The sequence below is a fragment of the Salmo salar genome, chromosome 27, assembly GCF_965601325.2.
Source record: "Salmo salar chromosome 27, fSalSal1, whole genome shotgun sequence".
In the NCBI taxonomy this organism is placed as follows: domain Eukaryota; kingdom Metazoa; phylum Chordata; class Actinopteri; order Salmoniformes; family Salmonidae; genus Salmo; species Salmo salar.
This window is the reverse complement of record NC_138317.1, coordinates 10122535-10142177: the sequence shown is the minus strand read 5'-3', so window position 1 is coordinate 10142177 and position 19643 is coordinate 10122535. Positions and strand designations below refer to the sequence as shown.

Genomic DNA, 19643 nt, shown 5'->3' with positions numbered 1-19643 from the left:
AAATGATGTTTAGTCTCATTTTCATTACGGGAATCACATGTTCCAAGATAACACAAATAGAGAACTGAAAATAGGAAATAAAACTGCTATGAAAAATCAGGACTTTGGCCTTACCGGTGCGTCCAGGTTTAGTAGAAGTAGGTGTCGCTCCTCCATTCTCTCCAGTCAGAGACCCTCTGCTGGAGTGGAACGTGGGCCTCTTCAGCTTGGACCCCGAAACTGCCCCCTATAGACAGACACAGGGAATGTCAGACAGTGGCAAACTGTGCTACTGAATACATTAAAGCAGTGTTTCTTAATCCTGGTCCTGAGGACCCAAAGGGGTGCACATCTTTGTTTTTGCCTCAGCACTACACACCTACTCGGGCAAAAACCAAACTGACCCTTCGGGTGCCCAGGACCAGGATTAAGAAACATTTGTTTAAAAGTTCAATGCAGATGTTTTTTTTAAAATCTCAATATCAAATCATTTCTGGGTAACAATTAAATACCTTACTGTGATTGTTTTCTATTAATATGGTTAAAAATAAACAAAAATAGCTTCTTAGCAAAGTGCAAGTTCTTAAGCAAGAATTTTACTAGGACTGGTTTGAGTGGGGATGGAAAACTGAAAATTGGCTGCTATTGGCAGATGTTTGGAATTCTTTCTCGTTGGTCTATTATCTCATTTACTGCATGGAAGGCCAAAACTCTCATCAAAACAGGTTGACATTTCAGACAAACTTTTCAAACAGCTCTTACACTAAAGGGGCATTATCCTCATTTTCACAATTTAAACGTTTTCCAACTCATAGTGTGAGAAAAATTATGACATTTTATATATACACTGCTCCAAAAAATAAAGGGAACACTAAAATAACACATCCTAGATCTGAATGAATGAAATAATCTTATTAAATACTTTTTTCTTTACATAGTTGAATGTGCTGACAACAAAATCACACAAAAATAATCAATGGAAATCCAATTTATCAACCCATGGAGGTCTGGATTTGGAGTCACACTCAAAATTAAAGTGGAAAACCACACTACAGGCTGATCCAACTTTGATGTAATGTCCTTAAAACAAGTCAAAATGAGGCTCAGTAGTGTGTGTGGCCTCCACGTGCCTGTATGACCTCCCTACAATGCCCGGGCATGCTCCTGATGAGGTGGCGGATGGTCTCCTGAGGGATCTCCTCCCAGACCTGGACTAAAGCATCCGCCAACTCCTGGACAGTCTGTGGTGCAACGTGGCGTTGGTGGATGGAGCGAGACATGATGTCCCAGATGTGCTCAATTGGATTCAGGTCTGGGGAACGGGCGGGCCAGTCCATAGCATCAATGCCTTCCTCTTGCAGGAACTGCTGACACACTCCAGCCACTTGAGGTCTAGCATTGTCTTGCATTAGGAGGAACCCAGGGCCAACCGCACCAGCATATGGTCTCACAAGGGGTCTGAGGATCTCATCTCGGTAACTAATGGCAGTCAGGCTACCTCTGGCGAGCACATGGAGGGCTGTGCGGCCCCCCAAAGAAATTCCACCCCACACCATGAGGATGTTGCAGGCAGCAGAACGTTCTCCACGGAGACTCCAGACTCTGTCACATGTGCTCAGCGTGAACCTGCTTTCATCTGTGAAGAGCACAGGGCGCCAGTGGCGAATTTGCCAATCTTGGTGTTCTCTGGCAAATGCCAAACGTCCTGCACGGTGTTGGGCTGTAAGCACAACCCCCACCTGTGGACGTCGGGCCCTCATACCACCCTCATGGAGTCTGCTCAAACGGTCAGAAACAGACACATTTGTGGCATGCTGGAGGTCATTTTGCAGGGCTCTGGCAGTGCTTCTCCTGCTCCTCCTTGCACAAAGGCGGAGGTAGCGGTCCTGCTGCTGGGTTGTTGCCCTCCTACGGCCTCCTCCACGTCTCCTGATGTACTGGCCTGTCTCCTGGTAGCGCCTCCATGCTCTGGACACTACGCTGACAGACACAGCAAACCTTCTTGCCACAGCTCGCATTGATGTGCCATCCTGGATGAGCTGCACTACCTGAGCCACTTGTGTGGGTTGTAGACTCCGTCTCATGCTACCACTAGTGTGAAAGCACCGACAGCATTCAAAAGTGACCAAAACATCAGCCAGGAAGCATAGGAACTGAGAAGTGGTCTGTGGTCTCCACCTGCAGAACCACTCCTTTATTGGGGGTGTCTTGCTTATTGCCTATAATTTCCACCTGTTGTCTATTCCATTTGCACAACAGCATGTGAAATTTATTGTCAATCAGTGTTGCTTCCTAAGTGGACAGTTTGATTTCACAGAAGTGTGATTGACTTGGAGTTACATTGTGTTGTTTAAGTGTTCCCTTTATTTTTTTGAGCAGTATATATATATATATATAAAAATATAAAATGTTTAACTGCATTGGCCCTTTAAAATGTAGACTCCACAATATGACATCATACACGGCGGGACGACATCAACCAAAAAAAGTACAAGTCTGCAAAGGCTGTCACACTTTGGGCTCTTCCGAATTTGAGTCTTGAGGCATGCCGACATTGGGAAGTCAATAGTGGATTTGAATTTCGTTGTTGTTGATGCTTGTAGCCAGGATGTTGTCCCGTTGTGTATGATGATGTCCTATTGCTGCATCTACCTTTAACTAAAGGAGCAGGTACTACTTTTAAGCATCATCCCCATACTAGCATAATACAGCAGACACGCCATTTGAAAAACGACCAACAGACTACCAAACTAAATCCCTAGAACTACAAGACGGAGTTCGCTAATAATTATACAATTTCTCACTACTTGCTGTCACTTTGAATCATCTCTTTCTATTGACCTATCACCAGTCGCTTCTTGCCGGGGGCCTAAAATATTGTGACAATACACATATTAATACATTTAACTGGATATTGAGCAAAGAAACGGTGAAACAAGATATGCCGCAAATATATTCAGTCTTAAAGCTGAATTTTAAATGTCACGTCTTTTATGTCTTCATGGTCCCATTGCACAGTGTGCACTATGCAGCGTGTATGGCCACCCCGTGAGTGAGTGACAGTGTGTGTGAGTTAGTGCATCATTAGTTCGCTGGGGCTTGGGACGGGTGGCGGGAGGGGTCAGTGTGTTACCTCGTGCCCAGGGGTGGTGTGGTCGTGGTCTGGGCAGGACTGGCACTTGGTTGGCGTTGGAGTTTTACTGTGTGCCAGCCAGGGCTTGGCATAGCCACGCGAGTTTGAGGACTGGGATAACCAAAGGGAAGGAGGGAGGGAGGGAAGGAGGGAGGCAGCCAAGGAGAATAAAAGGAGGAGGAGAAGCAAGGAGAGGAGCAGGAAAGTAGAGGAAAGGAAAATAGGGAAAGGGAGGAAGGGGTAGGAGGGGAGGCAGGTAGCATAGCGCAGTGTGTTTTTGGTGCGACAGTGGAAGGATTTAAAAACACAGAACGAAAAACAGTACATTTTCCAAGCGAGGTTAGCAGGGGGTGGATTTGGAGGGATTTAGGAGACAAAAGAAAGACAAAAACAAAGCAGAACCAGAAATAAAAATGTCACAGTTAAGGACGTGGTGATTGTTGTTGACATGTAGAAACAGGACCATTTCAACACAGACAGACAAAAGACACACAATACAAAAATCACACAATAAACAGACTACACAACTAACGATCAGTGACAACAATACAGATAATTATGGGTATTCTGGGTAATATGGCTTCATGCTTTGTCCTCCAAGACTGGCTGAATATCTTCTTTAGACTGTTCATTCCTCATTTCATGCACCTTGGTTGGACTGCTACACTAGGTAGCGATGAAAGTATACTTGCGATGACCATATACTTTTCCATTTTGACTGAGGCTACAGTAACCTGACTGATTGAATATATGACCAGTGGTGCTACACTAAGTAATACAAAGCATAATTGTCTAGGGTTTAGGATTCAGTGGTATACGTGAGAAAGGCCAGAGAGGTGTGTTTCATTGAACTGAGCAGTGGAGGTTTCTCAGAGGAGGACCATCCTCCTCAGTGAACTTCCTAAAAATATATATTTTTTTTAGCATTTAAAAAGTTGTCCTTTTTAGATTAATATATTTTGTATAGTTTTATGTCACAAAACAATTGATTAAAATACACTGTTTTGCAATGAATGTCTACAGTAGCATCAGCAGCACTCTGTGGGGTAGCACCATGGTGTAGCCGGAGGACAGCTAGCTTCTGTCCTCCTCTGGGTACATTGACTTCAATACAAACTCTAAGAGGCTCTTGGTTCACACCCCCTTCCATAGACTTACACAGTAATTATGACAACTTCCGGAGGATGTCCTCCAACCAATCAGAGCTCTTGCAGCATGAACGGACATGTTGTCCACCCAATCAAAGGATCAGAGAATTAATCTAGTACTGAAAACATAAGACAGCTAGCTAGCACTGCAGTGCATAAAATGTGGTGAGTAGTTGACTCAAAGAGAGAAAAAGACAATAGTTGAAGAGTTTTGAACAAATTAATTTCTTCCAAAATGAAGCAGAGGCAAGAAACTCTCGTTTGCAACTGCTGGACTAATGATTACACCCTAGATCAGCTAGATGCAGGCCATGTGTCACTATCTGTCACACAAATTTCTCTCGAACTGTGTGCACCTACGTTGTAAACTTTCATTCATAGTAGAAGCTTAAACCTATCGTTGTTACACTGAACTGGATGAATGGAATATGAATGACAGTCATCCAATATACTGTAATAGAAATAAGGCCATGCTCATGAAGAAATATATATAAAAAAAGAAAAGAAAATGGTCTTCCCTCATCTTAAATGGCACTGACCGCCACCGGAACTGAGATCATCAAAACTCCACCTTCGAGTGTAATCGATACACAATTAGTGCAATGAAGAACCAGTGTGACAACAACCATTGTATGAAAGTGGGTGAGAAGATGGGCCACCGAGACAAACAACAAGACATGGTCAGAACGTCAGTTGAACAGTGTTTCCTTCGACACATTGGTGCGGCTGGCTTCCGGGTTAAGCGGGCATGTGGCGCGGTTTGGCGGGTCATGTTTCGGAGGAGTCATGACTCGACCTTCTTCTCACCCGAGCCCGTTGGGGAGTTGCAGCGATGAGACAAGATTGCAATTGGATATCACAAAATTGGGGAGAAAAAGGGGGTAAAATACCAAAAATTCAACAAAACAATTTGTGACATGACTGACGTGACATTGATTGACTGCAGTTTGTGAACATGTATTGTAGTATTGTTATGCATACGTGTCGTGTACTCTTGCAGTTTCCATTTTAGTCTTTGTTTGCATTAGGAACACTTAGAGAGAAACCATGTCCACTTCCCTTTTCCACAGCGATTAAAGTAGCTTGTGTAATTGCTCAGGTCTATATTTAAAGACACTACCGATCTTTGTGACTGACTTCTACTGTAACCAACATGGTAACCAACATATGACGTGAAGAGAAGCAGGGAGATCTCTCTTTAAGGGCGATATAGTTATATCACCTCGCTCCCATAGAACATAATACCATATTGAGTCAACCATGAGTACACCGGTTCGGTCAAGTTGTCATGGTCTGGGGAGCTTTTCCCATTCTAGTAATTGTATTTCTACGGGGAAGAAGGGGTTTGGGGGCACTTACTCTGGAGGAGGCGGTAGGGGTGGCGGGAGTGGAGGGCAGGGAGGCGCAGCTATGTGCGCTGTGCGAGGCTGAGGAGGAGGAGCGGGTGGGCGAGGCCGTCCGGGAGCCGGGTTTGGAGCGCCGGCCCCGGGAACGGAACGCCGCCAGGCCCTGGGAAGCCCCCTCCGGTAGGATGAACTTCTCACGCAGCTCCAGGTTGGTACGGCCTCGGGCTGGAGTGTGGGAGGAAGGGAAGAAGGAGAGCGAGAGAGAGAGAGTGTGAAAGAAAGAGGGAGACAAAATAAGAGTCACGTTCAGTCAACTACGGACGCAGTGCATTGAGGCAGTGAGTCAGTGCTTCCCCGGCGAGTCACTGCTCTCAGAGTCAGTGCACTGTGTGGTCGAGTCAGTGCTGAGTAGGGTAGGGGGAAGGGAGGAGAGGGAATCAGAGTCAGTGAAGTGCACTTCTGGCTGGGCTACATTTTAAGGGGAAGAGGGAGTGGGTGTGTTTGTGACGGTGTAGAGGACAGAGGAAGGCAGCAAGGCATCCTCACACAGAGGTTAGAGGTCAGTGTATCCAAACTACTAGAGAGAAAAATGTTTCCAAGTATGGAAGTATGGACCTAAATAGTACATTTTTATTTGTTATAGCCACACTAATAGAACAACTGTTCTATGTCTGGTTATATAGCTAGAACACAGAGGTCTGTCTGTAAACCAAACCACAGCCTCTCTTCTCTCACTGCGAGGGAGTCGCTCCGTTAACTCATTCATTCTTTCCCTAATTCATAAACAGTGTGTTTGGCGCGTTTATGTGGGGCATGCCCGGTTATGCTTTGGGGGAGCCCCAATACAGTACCATGGGGGACTCCCCTCCCATCGACACTCATAGAAGCATTCTTAGACAAGATAGTTCAGCAGCCCCAGCACACAACAACTTAAGCCCAGAAAAGCCAGCCATAGTGAGAGAGAGAGAGAGAGAGAGAGAGAGAGAGGGCTGCAGCTAGCATTAGTAGCAGGTCACCGGAGCCGTGGTCAGCAGCTATACCCAGGACAGGACACACCCCCTCAGAGTCATCCACCAGCAACAGCAGCAAAGGCCAGTCAATAATAAATGGGTGCGCGCCCTGTAATTACATCCCCCAGCGAGTCAGGTGCACCCTCTAATTCAGTCCCCACCCGCCATCACATTTAAAGAGTGCTAATAGAAACCCAGGCTGGCCACACCCAGGTCTTAGACGGGCTCTGTTTTTTAATGGGACTGGCCCGTCAAACCGTGCAACCATTTTGGATCCACATGGCAACCATCACCACCAAGACCAGGGCAGGCCAATCCTTTTTTTTTTTCTTTTTTGAGTGGGAAGCGTGACGTGGACTGGCACACGGACAAGACTTAGACGTATAAACATACACACGCCCGCACATAGATACAAGCAGATGGGCAGAGCGGTTAGAACGAGCGTTTTAGAGCCGGGTGGCTGGACAGAGTGAGAGAGAGAGCGAGAGCAATGGAAGCGAGAGGGAGTGTAGGTACCTCTGCAGCAGAAATAGCCAGGAGTGACCGTCACTGAGAGACACAAGAGACAAGGTGAAATAGTGGCGTGCTCACGGCGAGATGGAAATACATCGACAAGACACATACATTCCTTCTACTTAGCGTTCTCTCTCGCGCGCGCGCACGCACACACTCTCTCTCTCTCTCTCTCTCTCTCTCTCTCTCTCTCTCTCTCTCTCTCTCTCACTTCAACACAGAAGACAGTGGCAAAGGAGTAAAAAGACAGGTGAAGTCCCCAAGGTTGAGGAGGTGGACACGTCAGGGACCCAAGTGGCTACAACAACTTCAAAACAAATACACAGGTCAGTGACAGACCTATAACCTGGGATACGGATCCCCTCGCGCTAGCATTAGCATGTAGCCGGAAAGGGTAAGAAACGTTAGTTCAGTGTCACAGACAGCAAAGCACAGCAAAAAGCCCAAACCAAAAAACAACCAAGAGGGAGTGAGAGAGAAAACAGAGGCGCAGGGAGAAAAAGGAGAAAGAGAGCGAGAGAGGAACCCAACCTATACGAGATGAAATGGTGCTACTGGAGTCAGAGCGAAGGATCTTAAGTCCAGGATGTTGAACTGGAAGGGGAGAGAAAAGGAGAGAGGGAAGAAGGGAGGGGGCAAAAAGGAAAGGTAAGGGAGGGAGAGAGAGAACTGAAGATCATGCACCATGCAATACTGCTTTGAAAGAATGATTGTGTAGCAGGAGAAAAAGAGTAAGAGAGAAAGGCCATGCATATACAGAAAACAAAGTCGGAAAAAAAGAATGAGAAAGAGGAAACGAGAAAGAGAGAGAGATATGGAGAGAGATATGGAGAGAGAGATGGAGAGAGAGATGGAGAGAGATATGGAGAGAGAGAGAGATATGGAGAGAGATATGGAGAGAGAGAGAGCGAGAGCGAGAGATATGGAGAGAGAGAGAGCGATATGGAGAGAGAGATGGAGAGAGAGAGATGGAGAGAGAGATGGAGAGAGAGATGGAGAGAGAGATGGAGAGAGAGATGGAGAGAGAGATGGAGAGATGGAGAGAGAGAGATGGAGAGAGAGAGATGGAGAGAGAGAGATGGAGAGAGAGAGATGGAGAGAGAGAGATGGAGAGAGAGATGGAGAGAGAGATGGGGAGAGAGAGCGAGAGAGAGAGCGAGAGAGAGATATGGAGAGAGAGAGCGAGAGAGAGATATGGAGAGAGATATGGAGAGAGATATGGAGAGAGATATGGAGAGAGAGATGGAGAGAGATGGAGAGAGATATGGAGAGAGAGATGGAGAGAGAGATGGAGAGAGAGATGGAGAGAGAGATGGAGAGAGATGGAGAGAGATATGGAGGGAGAGATGGAGGGAGAGATGGAGAGAGAGATGGAGAGAGAGATGGAGAGAGATGAGAGAGAGATGAGAGAGAGATGGAGAGAGAGATGGAGAGAGATATGGAGAGAGAGATGGAGAGAGAGATGGAGAGAGAGATGGGGAGAGAGAGCGAGAGAGAGAGCGAGAGAGAGATATGGAGAGAGAGATATGGAGAGAGATATGGAGAGAGATATGGAGAGAGATATGGAGAGAGAGATGGAGAGAGATATGGAGAGAGAGATGGAGAGAGAGATGGAGAGAGAGATGGAGAGAGAGATGGAGAGAGAGATGGAGAGAGAGATGGAGAGAGAGATGGAGAGAGAGATGGAGAGAGAGATGGAGAGAGAGATGGAGAGAGAGATGGAGAGAGAGATGGAGAGAGATATGGAGAGAGATATGGAGAGAGAGATGGAGAGAGAGATGGAGAGAGAGATGGAGAGAGATATGGAGAGAGAGATATGGAGAGAGATATATGGAGAGAGATATGGAGAGAGATATGGAGAGAGATATATGGAGAGAGATATGGAGAGAGATATGGAGAGAGAGATGGAGAGAGAGATGGAGAGAGAGATGGAGAGAGAGATGGAGAGAAAGATGGAGAGAGAGATGGAGAGAGAGATGGAGAGAGAGATGGAGATGATTCAAGCCCACCGACTCTTGAACTATCATAGAAAGGGATGGAGAGAAAGAAGGGCTGATGGAGAGAAAGAGAGAGATTGCCCTGAGGACCACACCAGACAGACCGTAGACAGCTATGGAAAAGACAGAACTCTGAAAACCTCAAAGGTTAGATGTAGATGTGCGACTAGTTGTTAGTTTAAACAGTGGACCGTAGTACCATATGTTACACTTTGACCCCCACAGTGTAACCAGCGCCTTGCATTTTCTACTCTGTAACTGTGTGTGTATGTGAGTATGTGTGTACGTGCATTCTGTATTTGTACTCCATATTTGTATGTATGTATAGTTGAAGTCGGAAGTTTACATAAACCTTAGCCAAATACATTTAAACTCAGTTTTTTTAAATTCCTGACATTTAATCCTAGTAAACATTCCCTGTTTTAGGTCAGTTAGGATCACCACTTTATTTTAAGAATGTGAAATGTCAGAATAATAGTAGAGAAAATGATTTATTTCAGCTTTTATTTCTTTCATCACATTCCCAGTGGGTCAGAGTTTACATACACTCAATAAATATTTGATAGCATTGCCTTTAAATTGTTTAACTTGGGTCAAACGTTCTTGGTAGCCTTCCACAAGCTTCCCACAATAAGTTGGGTGAATTTTGGCCCATTCCTCCTGACAGAGCTGGTGTAACTGAGTCAGGTTTGTAGGCCTCCTTGCTCACACTCGCCTTTTCAGTTCTGCCCACAAATTTTCTATAGGATTGAGGTCAGGGCTTTCTGATGGCAACTCCAATCCTTAAGCCATTTTGCCACAACTTTGAAAGTATGCTTGGGGTCATTGTCCATTTGGAAGACCCATTTGCGACCAAGCTTTAACTTCCTGACTGATGTCTTGAGATGTTGCTTCAAAATATCCACATAATTTTCCTCCTCATGATGCCATCTATTTTGTGAAGTGCAACAGTCCCTCCTGCAGCAAAGCACCCCCACAACATGATGCTGCCACCCCCGTGCTTCACGGTTGGGATGGTGTACTTCGGCTTGCACGCCTCCCCCTTTTTCCTCCAAACATAACGATGGTCATTATGGCCAAACAGTTCTATTTTTGTTTCATCAGAGCAGAGGACATTTCTCCAAAAAGTATATTTGTCCCCATGTAAAGTTGCAAACCGTAGTCTGGCTTTTTTATGTCGTGTTTTGGAGCAGCGGCTTCTTCCTTGCTGAGCGGCCTTTCAGGTTATGTCGATTTTGGACTCGTTTTACTGTGGATATAGATACTTTAGTACTGGTTTCCTCCAGCATCTTCACAAGGTCCTTTGCTGTTGTTCTGGGATTGATTTGCACTTTTCGCACCAAAGTACGTTCATCTCTAGGAGACAGAACGCGTCTCCTTCCTGAGCATATGACGGTGCGTGGTCCCATGGTGTTTATACTTGCGTACTATTGTTTGTACAGATGAACATTGTACCTTCAGGCGTTTGGAAATTGCTCCCAAGGATGAACCAGACTTGTGGGGGTCTACAATTCTTTCTTGGATGATTTCTTTAGATTTTCACATGATGTCAAGCAAAGAGGCACTGAGTTTGAAGGTAGGCCTTGAAATACATCCACAGGTACACCTCCAATTGACTCAAATGATATCAAAAGCTTCTAAAGTCATGACATCATTTCTGGAATTTTCCAAGCTGTTTAAAGGCACAGTCAACTTAGTGTATGTAAACTTCTGACCCACTGGAATTGTGATACAGTGAATTATAAGTGAAATAATCTGTCTGTAAACAATTGTTGGAAAAATGACTCGTGTCATGCACAAAGTAGATGTCCTAACCGACTTGCCAAAACTATAGTATGTTAACTAGAAATTTGTGGAGTGGTTGAAAAACGAGTTTTAATGACTCCAACCTAAGTGTATGTGAACTTCCGACTTCAACTGTATGTATGTATGTATGAATTTATGTATGTATGTATGCATGTATGCCTGCGTGTGTGTGTGGCTGTGCATAAATAAGCCCCACTCACCTCTGCAGGGATCGTTCTTGACCAGGAACTCGTCCAGGGCCATCCAGCCCCCTCCGACCCGCACCATGACCGTACTGCGCAGGATACGCACCAACCGCAACTGCTGCGAGTCACCAAACTAACACAGCAACGGAGAGGAGAAACAGAGAGGAATTCAGTGAGTTCAACCAAGTACAACGATTATTGACATGAGATTTTAAGAATCCAAAGCCATTATACACAGCAGCCCATACCAATCTGAGCAAAAGTATACGCCGCTCCATGCAAATTATACTACAACACCCATGCACTGATGATACTACTAAATCACCTACTTGTCAAAAGCCCAGCTTACCCAACAATCTAAAACAAAAGATTAGTTCCCATAGTAATCCCTAAACGATTTCATTCTACCTTATAGTCAGCTTTGTTTCATGCAGAAGGACATTTACACTTCAGAGAGTTACTACGGTAAACTGCTCCATCACCCAGCAAGCAGAACTCTATGAAGCAATACCAAGTCAGAGCGATCTTTGATTAGCCTGTCTCTTTTTGTGCTGTCTTGTCAACTCTTTGGTAATTTATGATCATTGTGACAATGGCCATAGAGTTGGCAAGACAACACAAACAGATAAGGGACCAATGTTAATTTTGAATTTCTCTCAGAACAGCATGATTTTTCAATTTTCCCCAGTCCAAAGCGAATCGGATAGGGTAACCCCTGGTTATCATTATAACCCATTCCAGTTTGCCAAATTGATGTCATTCTCAAAATAAGTCTTCCAAATCTGCAAAATCACACCAAGAGAACAACCTCAATGGCCTATGAAACCCACTTCCATAATTCGCACCAACAGTGTAGTGCTATATTTGATGGCGTTATGTCATTTCCGGTCAAACACGAAATGCATTGTCACCATGGCAACAGTTTTTGTGGCGGTAGAATTGAGGCCACTACATTGGTGGAGATCCAGGAAGCAGATTTCAAAGGACCATACACTCGAGTCAACTTTACCTGGTTTCCAAGGAAGAACTACAATAAATCCAGCAGACGTGGAGGAGGAATAAACAAAGAGAAAGAAAAAGAATGAAATAACATGTACAGACAAAAATATTTCAGACTAAACCTGGCATTGGATAAGACCTAATTTGGAAAGAGAAATTAAACTGTAGCTCACTCTAAGTTCTACGTAAGACTTTTTACAATTCACAGCGAGATGGATCAGTCAGTGAAGGGTGAAGCCGGACAGACAAACATACACAAGGAGAGAGTCAGACAGACAGAGAGGTGTGATGTCACGTGACAACGTGACCCAAGCTCGGTGCAGTTAGTTTATAGTCCAGCGTCTTTGGCCAGACACTGGATGTCATTAACCCATGGATAATGATGATGTAGATCACAACAAAAAAACTGCGATGGTAGTAGTTGCTAATCCTGGAGCTGTTGATAAATGTTATGGTTTAAAAGTTATATTTAGTGTTATATTATGGTTATATTAGTTTGTTGGTGGGAAGCACACACAGCATATCAATCCCATAGTGCTGTGATTAGAGATATGTATACAGAGATACCATACGTTGAAGCGCTTCGGGGTGCACAACATACAGTCCGCGGGCCCGATGCGGCCCGTGAGACGCTCTTTTTTGGCCCGCAGATTTCTTAGTAATTATCAATAATATGTGACCACCTTATATCAGTATATGGCAAAGCTTAGAGAAGCTTGCTTACAAAGCCGGCATTTCCATGGATACAGCTGTGTGCTACTGCTATTGGCTAACATTTGAATGCGTGAGGAATGGAGTGATGTCATTCGTTAGTTCAACAGCAGTTATTGGTGCTCAAAGAAGTAGTGACACACAGCCAGCATCAGCTAACAAAAACTAGGGTGTGTCCGAAATGACAACCCATTCTCTTCTATATAGTGCTCTACTTTTGTCCAGGGCCCTGTTCAAAGGAAGTGCACTATGGTCAAAAGTTGTGCACTATATAGGGAATAGGGTGCCATTTTAGATTCAGTCCTAGACCCACCATGACTGCAAACTTTAAAAAAAATACACATTATTCTTAACATTACCAAGACTCACTCCGTCAAGTAGGATCTGAAAACTGTATTTAGCTAAGTAGAAGCTGTCCAAGCAAAAAAAGCTTTTAAGATTATTATTTTTTACGTCCACAGCACTGTAGACTCAAGTGTAACTCACCTTGTAATTGCTCTGGCCCATCTGTATTTAAAAATACAATATCTCATACCTAATACTAAGTCATAGTATGCAGACAGAATATATAATAATGTGTTTATTAACTGTTGATAAATGTATACAGTCACTGGCTGAGGAGGACTTACTCTGTACTTGTTCTCTCCTATCTGCTCCACCTGGAAGCGCTTGGCACATTTACACTGTGCCACCTGTCTGGTCACCTGCACAGAAAGAGAAAGAGGCAAAGTGACGAAGCTGGCGCCGTTAACCTCCAATTCATGAGCTATTGGATTCGGCAAATCAAAGGTCCAAGCTTTGTAATTCAAAATAAGTGTTGTTGTGTGTATCGTTTATGATGTGTGGGTATATCTGTGTGTGTCTGTCTCCCTCACCTCGTCTTCTATCTTGTCAGCGTCGGTGGTGGGCCGGTAGGCGTCCTTGTTGGGGTGTAGCGCCGCCACAAACTCGTAGTAGTCGATGTAACCGTCTCCGTCCTGATCAAAGATGTCTGCCACCGCCGTCATCTCCAACCTGCTGGTGGGGAACTCTGCACAACACCACCAACAGTCAGGGAACGATATAGGACTAATAACCAAGACATAGGACTTACTCTATGACCAAGATATAGGACTTATGACCACAATATAGGACTAATCGCCAAGACATAGGACTTACTCTATGACCAAGATATAGGACTTATGACCACAATATAGGACTAATCGCCAAGATATAGGACTTACTGTATGACCAAAATGTAGGACCAATCACCAAAATATAGGACTATCAAAGATATAGAACTTACTGTATGACCAAGATATAGGACTTATGACCACAATATAGGACTAATCGCCAAGATATAGGACTTACTGTATGACCAAGATATAGGACTTATGACCACAATATAGGACTAATCGCCAAGATATAGGACTTACTCTATGACCAAGATATAGGACTTATGACCACAATATAGGACTAATCGCCAAGATATAGGACTTACTGTATGACCAAAATGTAGGACCAATCACCAAAATATAGGACTATCAAAGATATAGAACTTACTGTATGACCAAGATATAGGACTTACTGTATGACCAAGATATAGGACTATCACCAAGATATAGAAGTTATTGTATGACCAAGATATAGGACTTACTGTATGACCAAAATATAGAACTATCACCAAGATATAGGACTATCACCAAGATATAGAACTTACTGTATGACCAAGATATAGGACTTATCAGAACGACATAGGACTTGACTAGCGTTTAAGTTGGAGCAGGCTATGAGCAAAGAACAGAGCTAACAACGTGTAGCCAGCTCTGAAGAACATACTTGAGGCCAGGATGCCGTCGATGAACTCCTGGCGAGTGATCTTTCCGTCCTGGTCCTTGTCGATGCGCCTGAAGAAGTCCATGACGCGCGACTTCTTGTGGTTCATCCAGCGCATGTACTTCTTCCTCCACACGTCAAAGTCAAAGCTGGCAAACTCTTTCAGCTGGGGACAAAGACAACGAACAGAAATGTGAGACAAATGAGGAAGAGCAATACAATATCCTTTGAGGAAATCCTGTGTCTGTTTTGACAAGACACTATATAGGAGGGGAAAAAAACACCCTGCAAACATAGACATCCCCCTTTTGAAACCAGTGGAGCGAACGTGACAGTGATGCAGGTCTCAAACCCTCTACGGTTCTAATAGGGGAGATCATGTTGTTACAATACAGTACCTCTTCAAGCCTGTCGAGGGCATCGTTGAGCTTCCGCTGGCGGTCGAGGGCAAGCAGCCACACCTGCTGCCACCTTGAGCAGAGCTGGGTCAGACGGGGATTGCCCCCGGCGACCTGCATCGCCGCCTGTTGATGCTGTTGTTGCTGCTGGTTTTTACCTGTAGGGAGAGGTGTCATGGTTACTGGGTATTATATGGGTTTGAATGTTGATGATGCTCGATGGAACGTTCGATCATATTTCGGTGACTTTTACTGTTTTTCTCCTTCAGTGAAGTCAGTCAGGATGGACTGTGAATGTTTGGGGGGGGATAGGCACCCACTGTATCTTTGCTTATGCATTTCTAGGTACATATGCAGTCAATATAACATATTATAAATGCATCTCTGTGAGGTCAAATAAGGTGACGTACGAGCTCCTCTCCTCTCAGCTAGGCTGCTAGGGGGCTCTGCTGGTTTCCTCTTGTAAGTCTTGGTCACTTTGTCCACGTCAGGCTGCTTCCGGGTCATCTCCTCCATAAACACCTGGGAACAATGGATTGGCATTAGACACAACCAATCAGAACGAGTGAAAACAATTATAATAGTGACTTAGCCAATGAGGGTTTTGAGAAAAGTAGACTCCTCTCACCTGGTGTTCTGTGATGAGTGTTTTGAGCTGAGGGATGTCCTGTGGAAGGGTCTCTCCGTCACGCTGGACTAGGGTGGTCTCCGCCCACTGCAGCCATGACAACAGCTCCTCCAATAGCGTGGCGTTGTTGAGTAGCTCTGTCAGAGCCGTCTCCAGACGCTGCTCGTGCTGTTTGGCCCATGTGAGGACCTATTGAAGCAAAATGCACCAATTAAATGGGAGAAATACTTGAAATGGCCCAACAGGCCATTTCTCTCTCTATACATCCCTGTCCCGTTACCCCCTCTAGCCAACCTACCTCTTCGAAGCGGGCGCGGATAATGGTAATCCAGTGTTTGATGGTGGTGATGCAGTCGGCCTGGCACGCGGTGAGGATGGCCTCGCCCTGGCCCGCTGCCCGGTTCACGTCTGTCCTCTTCTCCTCCACCGTGGCCATGAAGTTCCGGTGGGTGTGGAGGAGCGCCTGCAGAGTCTCCGCCTCCTCGGGCAGCACGCCACGGAAACGCAGCGTCTGCTCCGCCTCCGACAGCCACTCCAGCAACAGCTGCACCGCCGTGCGGAACTCCTCCGCCTGACAGAGAGGGATGACAGAGGGAGGGATCATTAGAAGGCTAGAGAAAAAGGTTTGCAGTTTTATTGCGCTTTTGCAGCCCAGTTGAAGCTTTTATACGCTATACTGCGCTTCCACAGACAGCGCTAACGAAAGAAAAGACGATGGACTGAAATGATCTGTATCTTTACATTAAATGATCATAAAATTCTAAGTCTTGTAAAACTTGCAAGTATTGTATTAATACATAAAAACAGAAATGGCACAACCCCTTGGCTTCTTCTTCCCAACTGACCTGTTTGAGGGCCTGCTGGAGACGGGTCTGCTTAGTGACGGACAGGGCACAGACTGTGTCCCAGCGGTTGCTGAGCTCTTGCAGTTGAACTTTGACCCAGGCGGTGTCGTCGCGGCCCGTCTCCATCAGTTCTCTGGCTGAGCGCTTCAGGGCGTGGACACTAGTGGTCCTCTTCCCTAACTCCTTCTGGAAGGCCTGAGGAGACAAAACCAAACGGAAATAGTGTTGACCTAAACATAGAACACGGGGGTAAAATATGAATGAATATATACACTGCTGCACATTAGTCCCCAATGGGTCAAACATGATTTTTACCCCACATGTTCGATAAATAAGAATTCACATTTAAATGGGCAATGAGGCGCTGGGCCAATGTAAGCATAGACTTTTTGGTGGATTTTTTTGTTGTTGTTGACATAACCGATGGTAACCGATAGTCGTTACATAAATACATACCTTGTGTGAGTCCATGAGGTTGGAGACCAGGTCCAGGTCTCCGTGGACTGGCAGGTCTTCAGCCAACTGGGGTTCTACACGGTACAGCCAGTCCACCAGGGCCTGCAGGGCCTCAGCAAACTGACCTGAGAACAGCAGGGCCTCCTCCAGCTTGTGTTGCCTGGATGAGCGACGGAGAAGGAAAACGTAGCTATCATTATATGAACTTTGCTTTTATGATCAAGGATTCTATTTTGGCAGCGGCCTGGAGAGCTACTGGGTTTGCAAGGTTTTGTTCCAGGCCTGCTTCAACACGCTTGTTTCAAATAATCAATCAATAATCCTGGGGTTCAATCAGGACCAGAATTAGCTGAATCGGGTGCGTTACTGGACTGGAACAGAAACCTGCACAATCAGTTGCTCTGCAGGACTGGAGTTGGAGAACCGTCCCATAATAGCCATTGTAATAAAGCATTAGGCGTGGAGTTTTCCCCCCCTCACCTCTCCACACTCTTCCCACAAACGGTGTCCCACTTGTCCCTGACCTCCCCCAGTAGGTGGTCTAGTTTCTGGGTGTCTTCGGGCAGCATGGCCTTGTCCCTCATGGCCTTACCAGACCTCACTGTGGTGTCATACACCGGCTGCTTCGAGCCCAGAGCCTTCTGAAACTCCTTCGGGCCGGGAGGAGAGAGAGGGGGATTTAGTTAAGGTTACCATGTCGTACAGGTAAGAGGATCTAGATTAGGCAGCCTCCTCATATGTTGTCTGTGAGTATCACTCAGATCCCGATTATTTCCATGTAAGACCCACGCAGTGAGCTTTAAAGTGAGACTCCTACTGCACCTTGTGTTTGGTCAGTTGTACTTTGATCTTGTCTGGTTCGTTGGAGATCTCCAGCTCTGAGTCTAGCCGGCTCTCAGCCTCCTCCAGCCAGTCAGACAGTTTCCTCCACGCCTCATGGAACTAGAAGGAGGTCAAGAGAAACTGGTTCATCATCTCTAACCGATGTGTGCATTCTGGTACAAAATGGCTGCCATATATCATCCATTCAGGTGCTGCATACTGGTTAGGGTGAATGCCGTAAAAAGGACCAGTACTAGTAGGGTACCTGCTTGGCCCTCTTGCGGGCCTCGTCGAGGTGTCTGCCACGGTCCAGGGACCTCTGCACCAGCTTGTCCCAACGGGCCTGAACACTCAGCAGCAGGTTCTTGATCAGAACCACATCCTGCTTTATACTGGCGAAACGCAGCTGAGAGCCGGCCTTCTCCAGGGCCAGCACCTGCTCCCTGTGGGTGTTCACCTCATTCACAAACACCTGGGGGGGGAACAGAGAGAGACCGAGAGCGTGTTACAGTTGAATAAAGTCCCTTGTGACAGCCTTAACATTAAATTGATTAGCTGATTTGGTTCTGGGTGACATGACTTCAGCTGTACATGCAGATGCAGATCAGCACATACCAACAAAAAGGGAAATGTATAAAGTCTGCAAAATGTCAACTTACATTTATATAAAATACAGTCAAGTATATTCCATTCTATTCCATGGTAACTACTCACCGATATAACCCCACCTACCATAGAAATAAATGTCAATCACGCATAACATAGGATCTCTATACTTCCACGGTGCCTAAACTGCCTACCTTGTGTTCGTCTATCTGGAAGAGGACGGTGTCCAGGATGAGGGAGGGGGGCTGGGCCATGTTGAGGGTCTGCTCTGCCTGGGTCAGCCAGTTGATGGTGTCCTGGAGGGAGGACTGGAATCCTGTGGCCAGCGACACCGCCTCGTCCAATTTCGCCTGGGGGGGGGGGGGGCAAAATAGTCAGTGAAAGGTTTGATGGTTATAGATACAGCTTCTATGTAAAACAGTGTTTTTTATAGTCGAGCTTTGAAAATGTATATTGTATTAGTTTGAGTTAAAACCTACTAAGTAAATACACGAGTGGAGCACTTCAAATATACATATAGAAATGAAATATTCATGACTTTGCGTTAGGTGCTTGTTTCTCAAATTAGCATTCAGCTCTAAGCTACGCAACAATGACATTTTCTGAAGGAGCTCTTAGAGAGAAGATTCCGCAACTTTTGGAGAAAAATGGAAGTAAATAAAAAGCTTCTTTATTGCCACAAGTAAAAACCAAAGTGTTTCGACTTTTGGCCTTCTTCAGGGTTTTTTAAATAAGTATCAGAAGGAACTCTTCCTCATAGCTCTTCATGTATCTAAACAGAAGGTTCCTCTCTCTCACCCTGCGGTCGTCCATCTTGGTGTTCAGGCTGGCCCACTTGCTCTGCAGCAGGGTCAAGTTCTGTTGGGTCTGGGTCGTACCAGCTCCGGGGCCACCCTCCTCCCCCCCGCGGGAAAGCAACATGGACTCTCCCGCGTCCAGCAGCCGGTTGTACTGCTCGGCGCGCTGGGCCAACTGGGTCTGGAGCTCCTATAGAGAAAGAGACACACATATTTCCAAAGGAATTTGATACTTTGAGGATCCACCCAATAACAACAGGTGTTACATAGACATGCATAATACATAACCTAACACACCTGTTACACATGGTTAAAAACAACTTATATACAGATTAGATCGTAGATTGTACAGTGAATGAGTATTGTACATCATCTAGTGTATGTATGGCCAGGGTGCAGTGTCATAACATGCATCTCCATTAGCATGTGTTTTCTCCATCACATCATAT

General features: G+C 45.5%; 1 protein-coding gene across 21 annotated transcripts in view; it reads right to left on the bottom strand.

The window, feature by feature from the left end:
* Positions 1-19643, bottom strand: part of LOC106588461 (microtubule-actin cross-linking factor 1, isoforms 1/2/3/4/5) — a 278087-nt gene that overhangs the window by 2425 nt on the left and 256019 nt on the right. For 12 of the 21 annotated variants that reach the window (XM_082969975.1, XM_082969977.1, XM_082969979.1 and 9 more), the window contains 22 exons: positions 19196-19384; positions 18592-18747; positions 18057-18263; positions 17792-17911; positions 17450-17619; positions 16970-17129; positions 16514-16708; positions 15967-16239; positions 15669-15857; positions 15451-15562; positions 15041-15198; positions 14646-14808; positions 13703-13857; positions 13457-13531; positions 13314-13334; positions 12127-12144; positions 11133-11250; positions 7661-7723; positions 7133-7165; positions 5620-5831; positions 3113-3223; positions 115-226 (listed from right to left, as the gene is read on the bottom strand). In XM_082969975.1, the coding sequence (XP_082826101.1) occupies positions 115-226; positions 3113-3223; positions 5620-5831; positions 7133-7165; positions 7661-7723; positions 11133-11250; positions 12127-12144; positions 13314-13334; positions 13457-13531; positions 13703-13857; positions 14646-14808; positions 15041-15198; positions 15451-15562; positions 15669-15857; positions 15967-16239; positions 16514-16708; positions 16970-17129; positions 17450-17619; positions 17792-17911; positions 18057-18263; positions 18592-18747; positions 19196-19384 (3010 nt within the window). The remainder of the gene's footprint in view (positions 1-114; positions 227-3112; positions 3224-5619; positions 5832-7132; positions 7166-7660; positions 7724-11132; positions 11251-12126; positions 12145-13313; positions 13335-13456; positions 13532-13702; positions 13858-14645; positions 14809-15040; positions 15199-15450; positions 15563-15668; positions 15858-15966; positions 16240-16513; positions 16709-16969; positions 17130-17449; positions 17620-17791; positions 17912-18056; positions 18264-18591; positions 18748-19195; positions 19385-19643) is intronic. The other 9 variants (XM_082969965.1, XM_082969964.1, XM_082969970.1 and 6 more) reach the window with 9 other exon arrangements.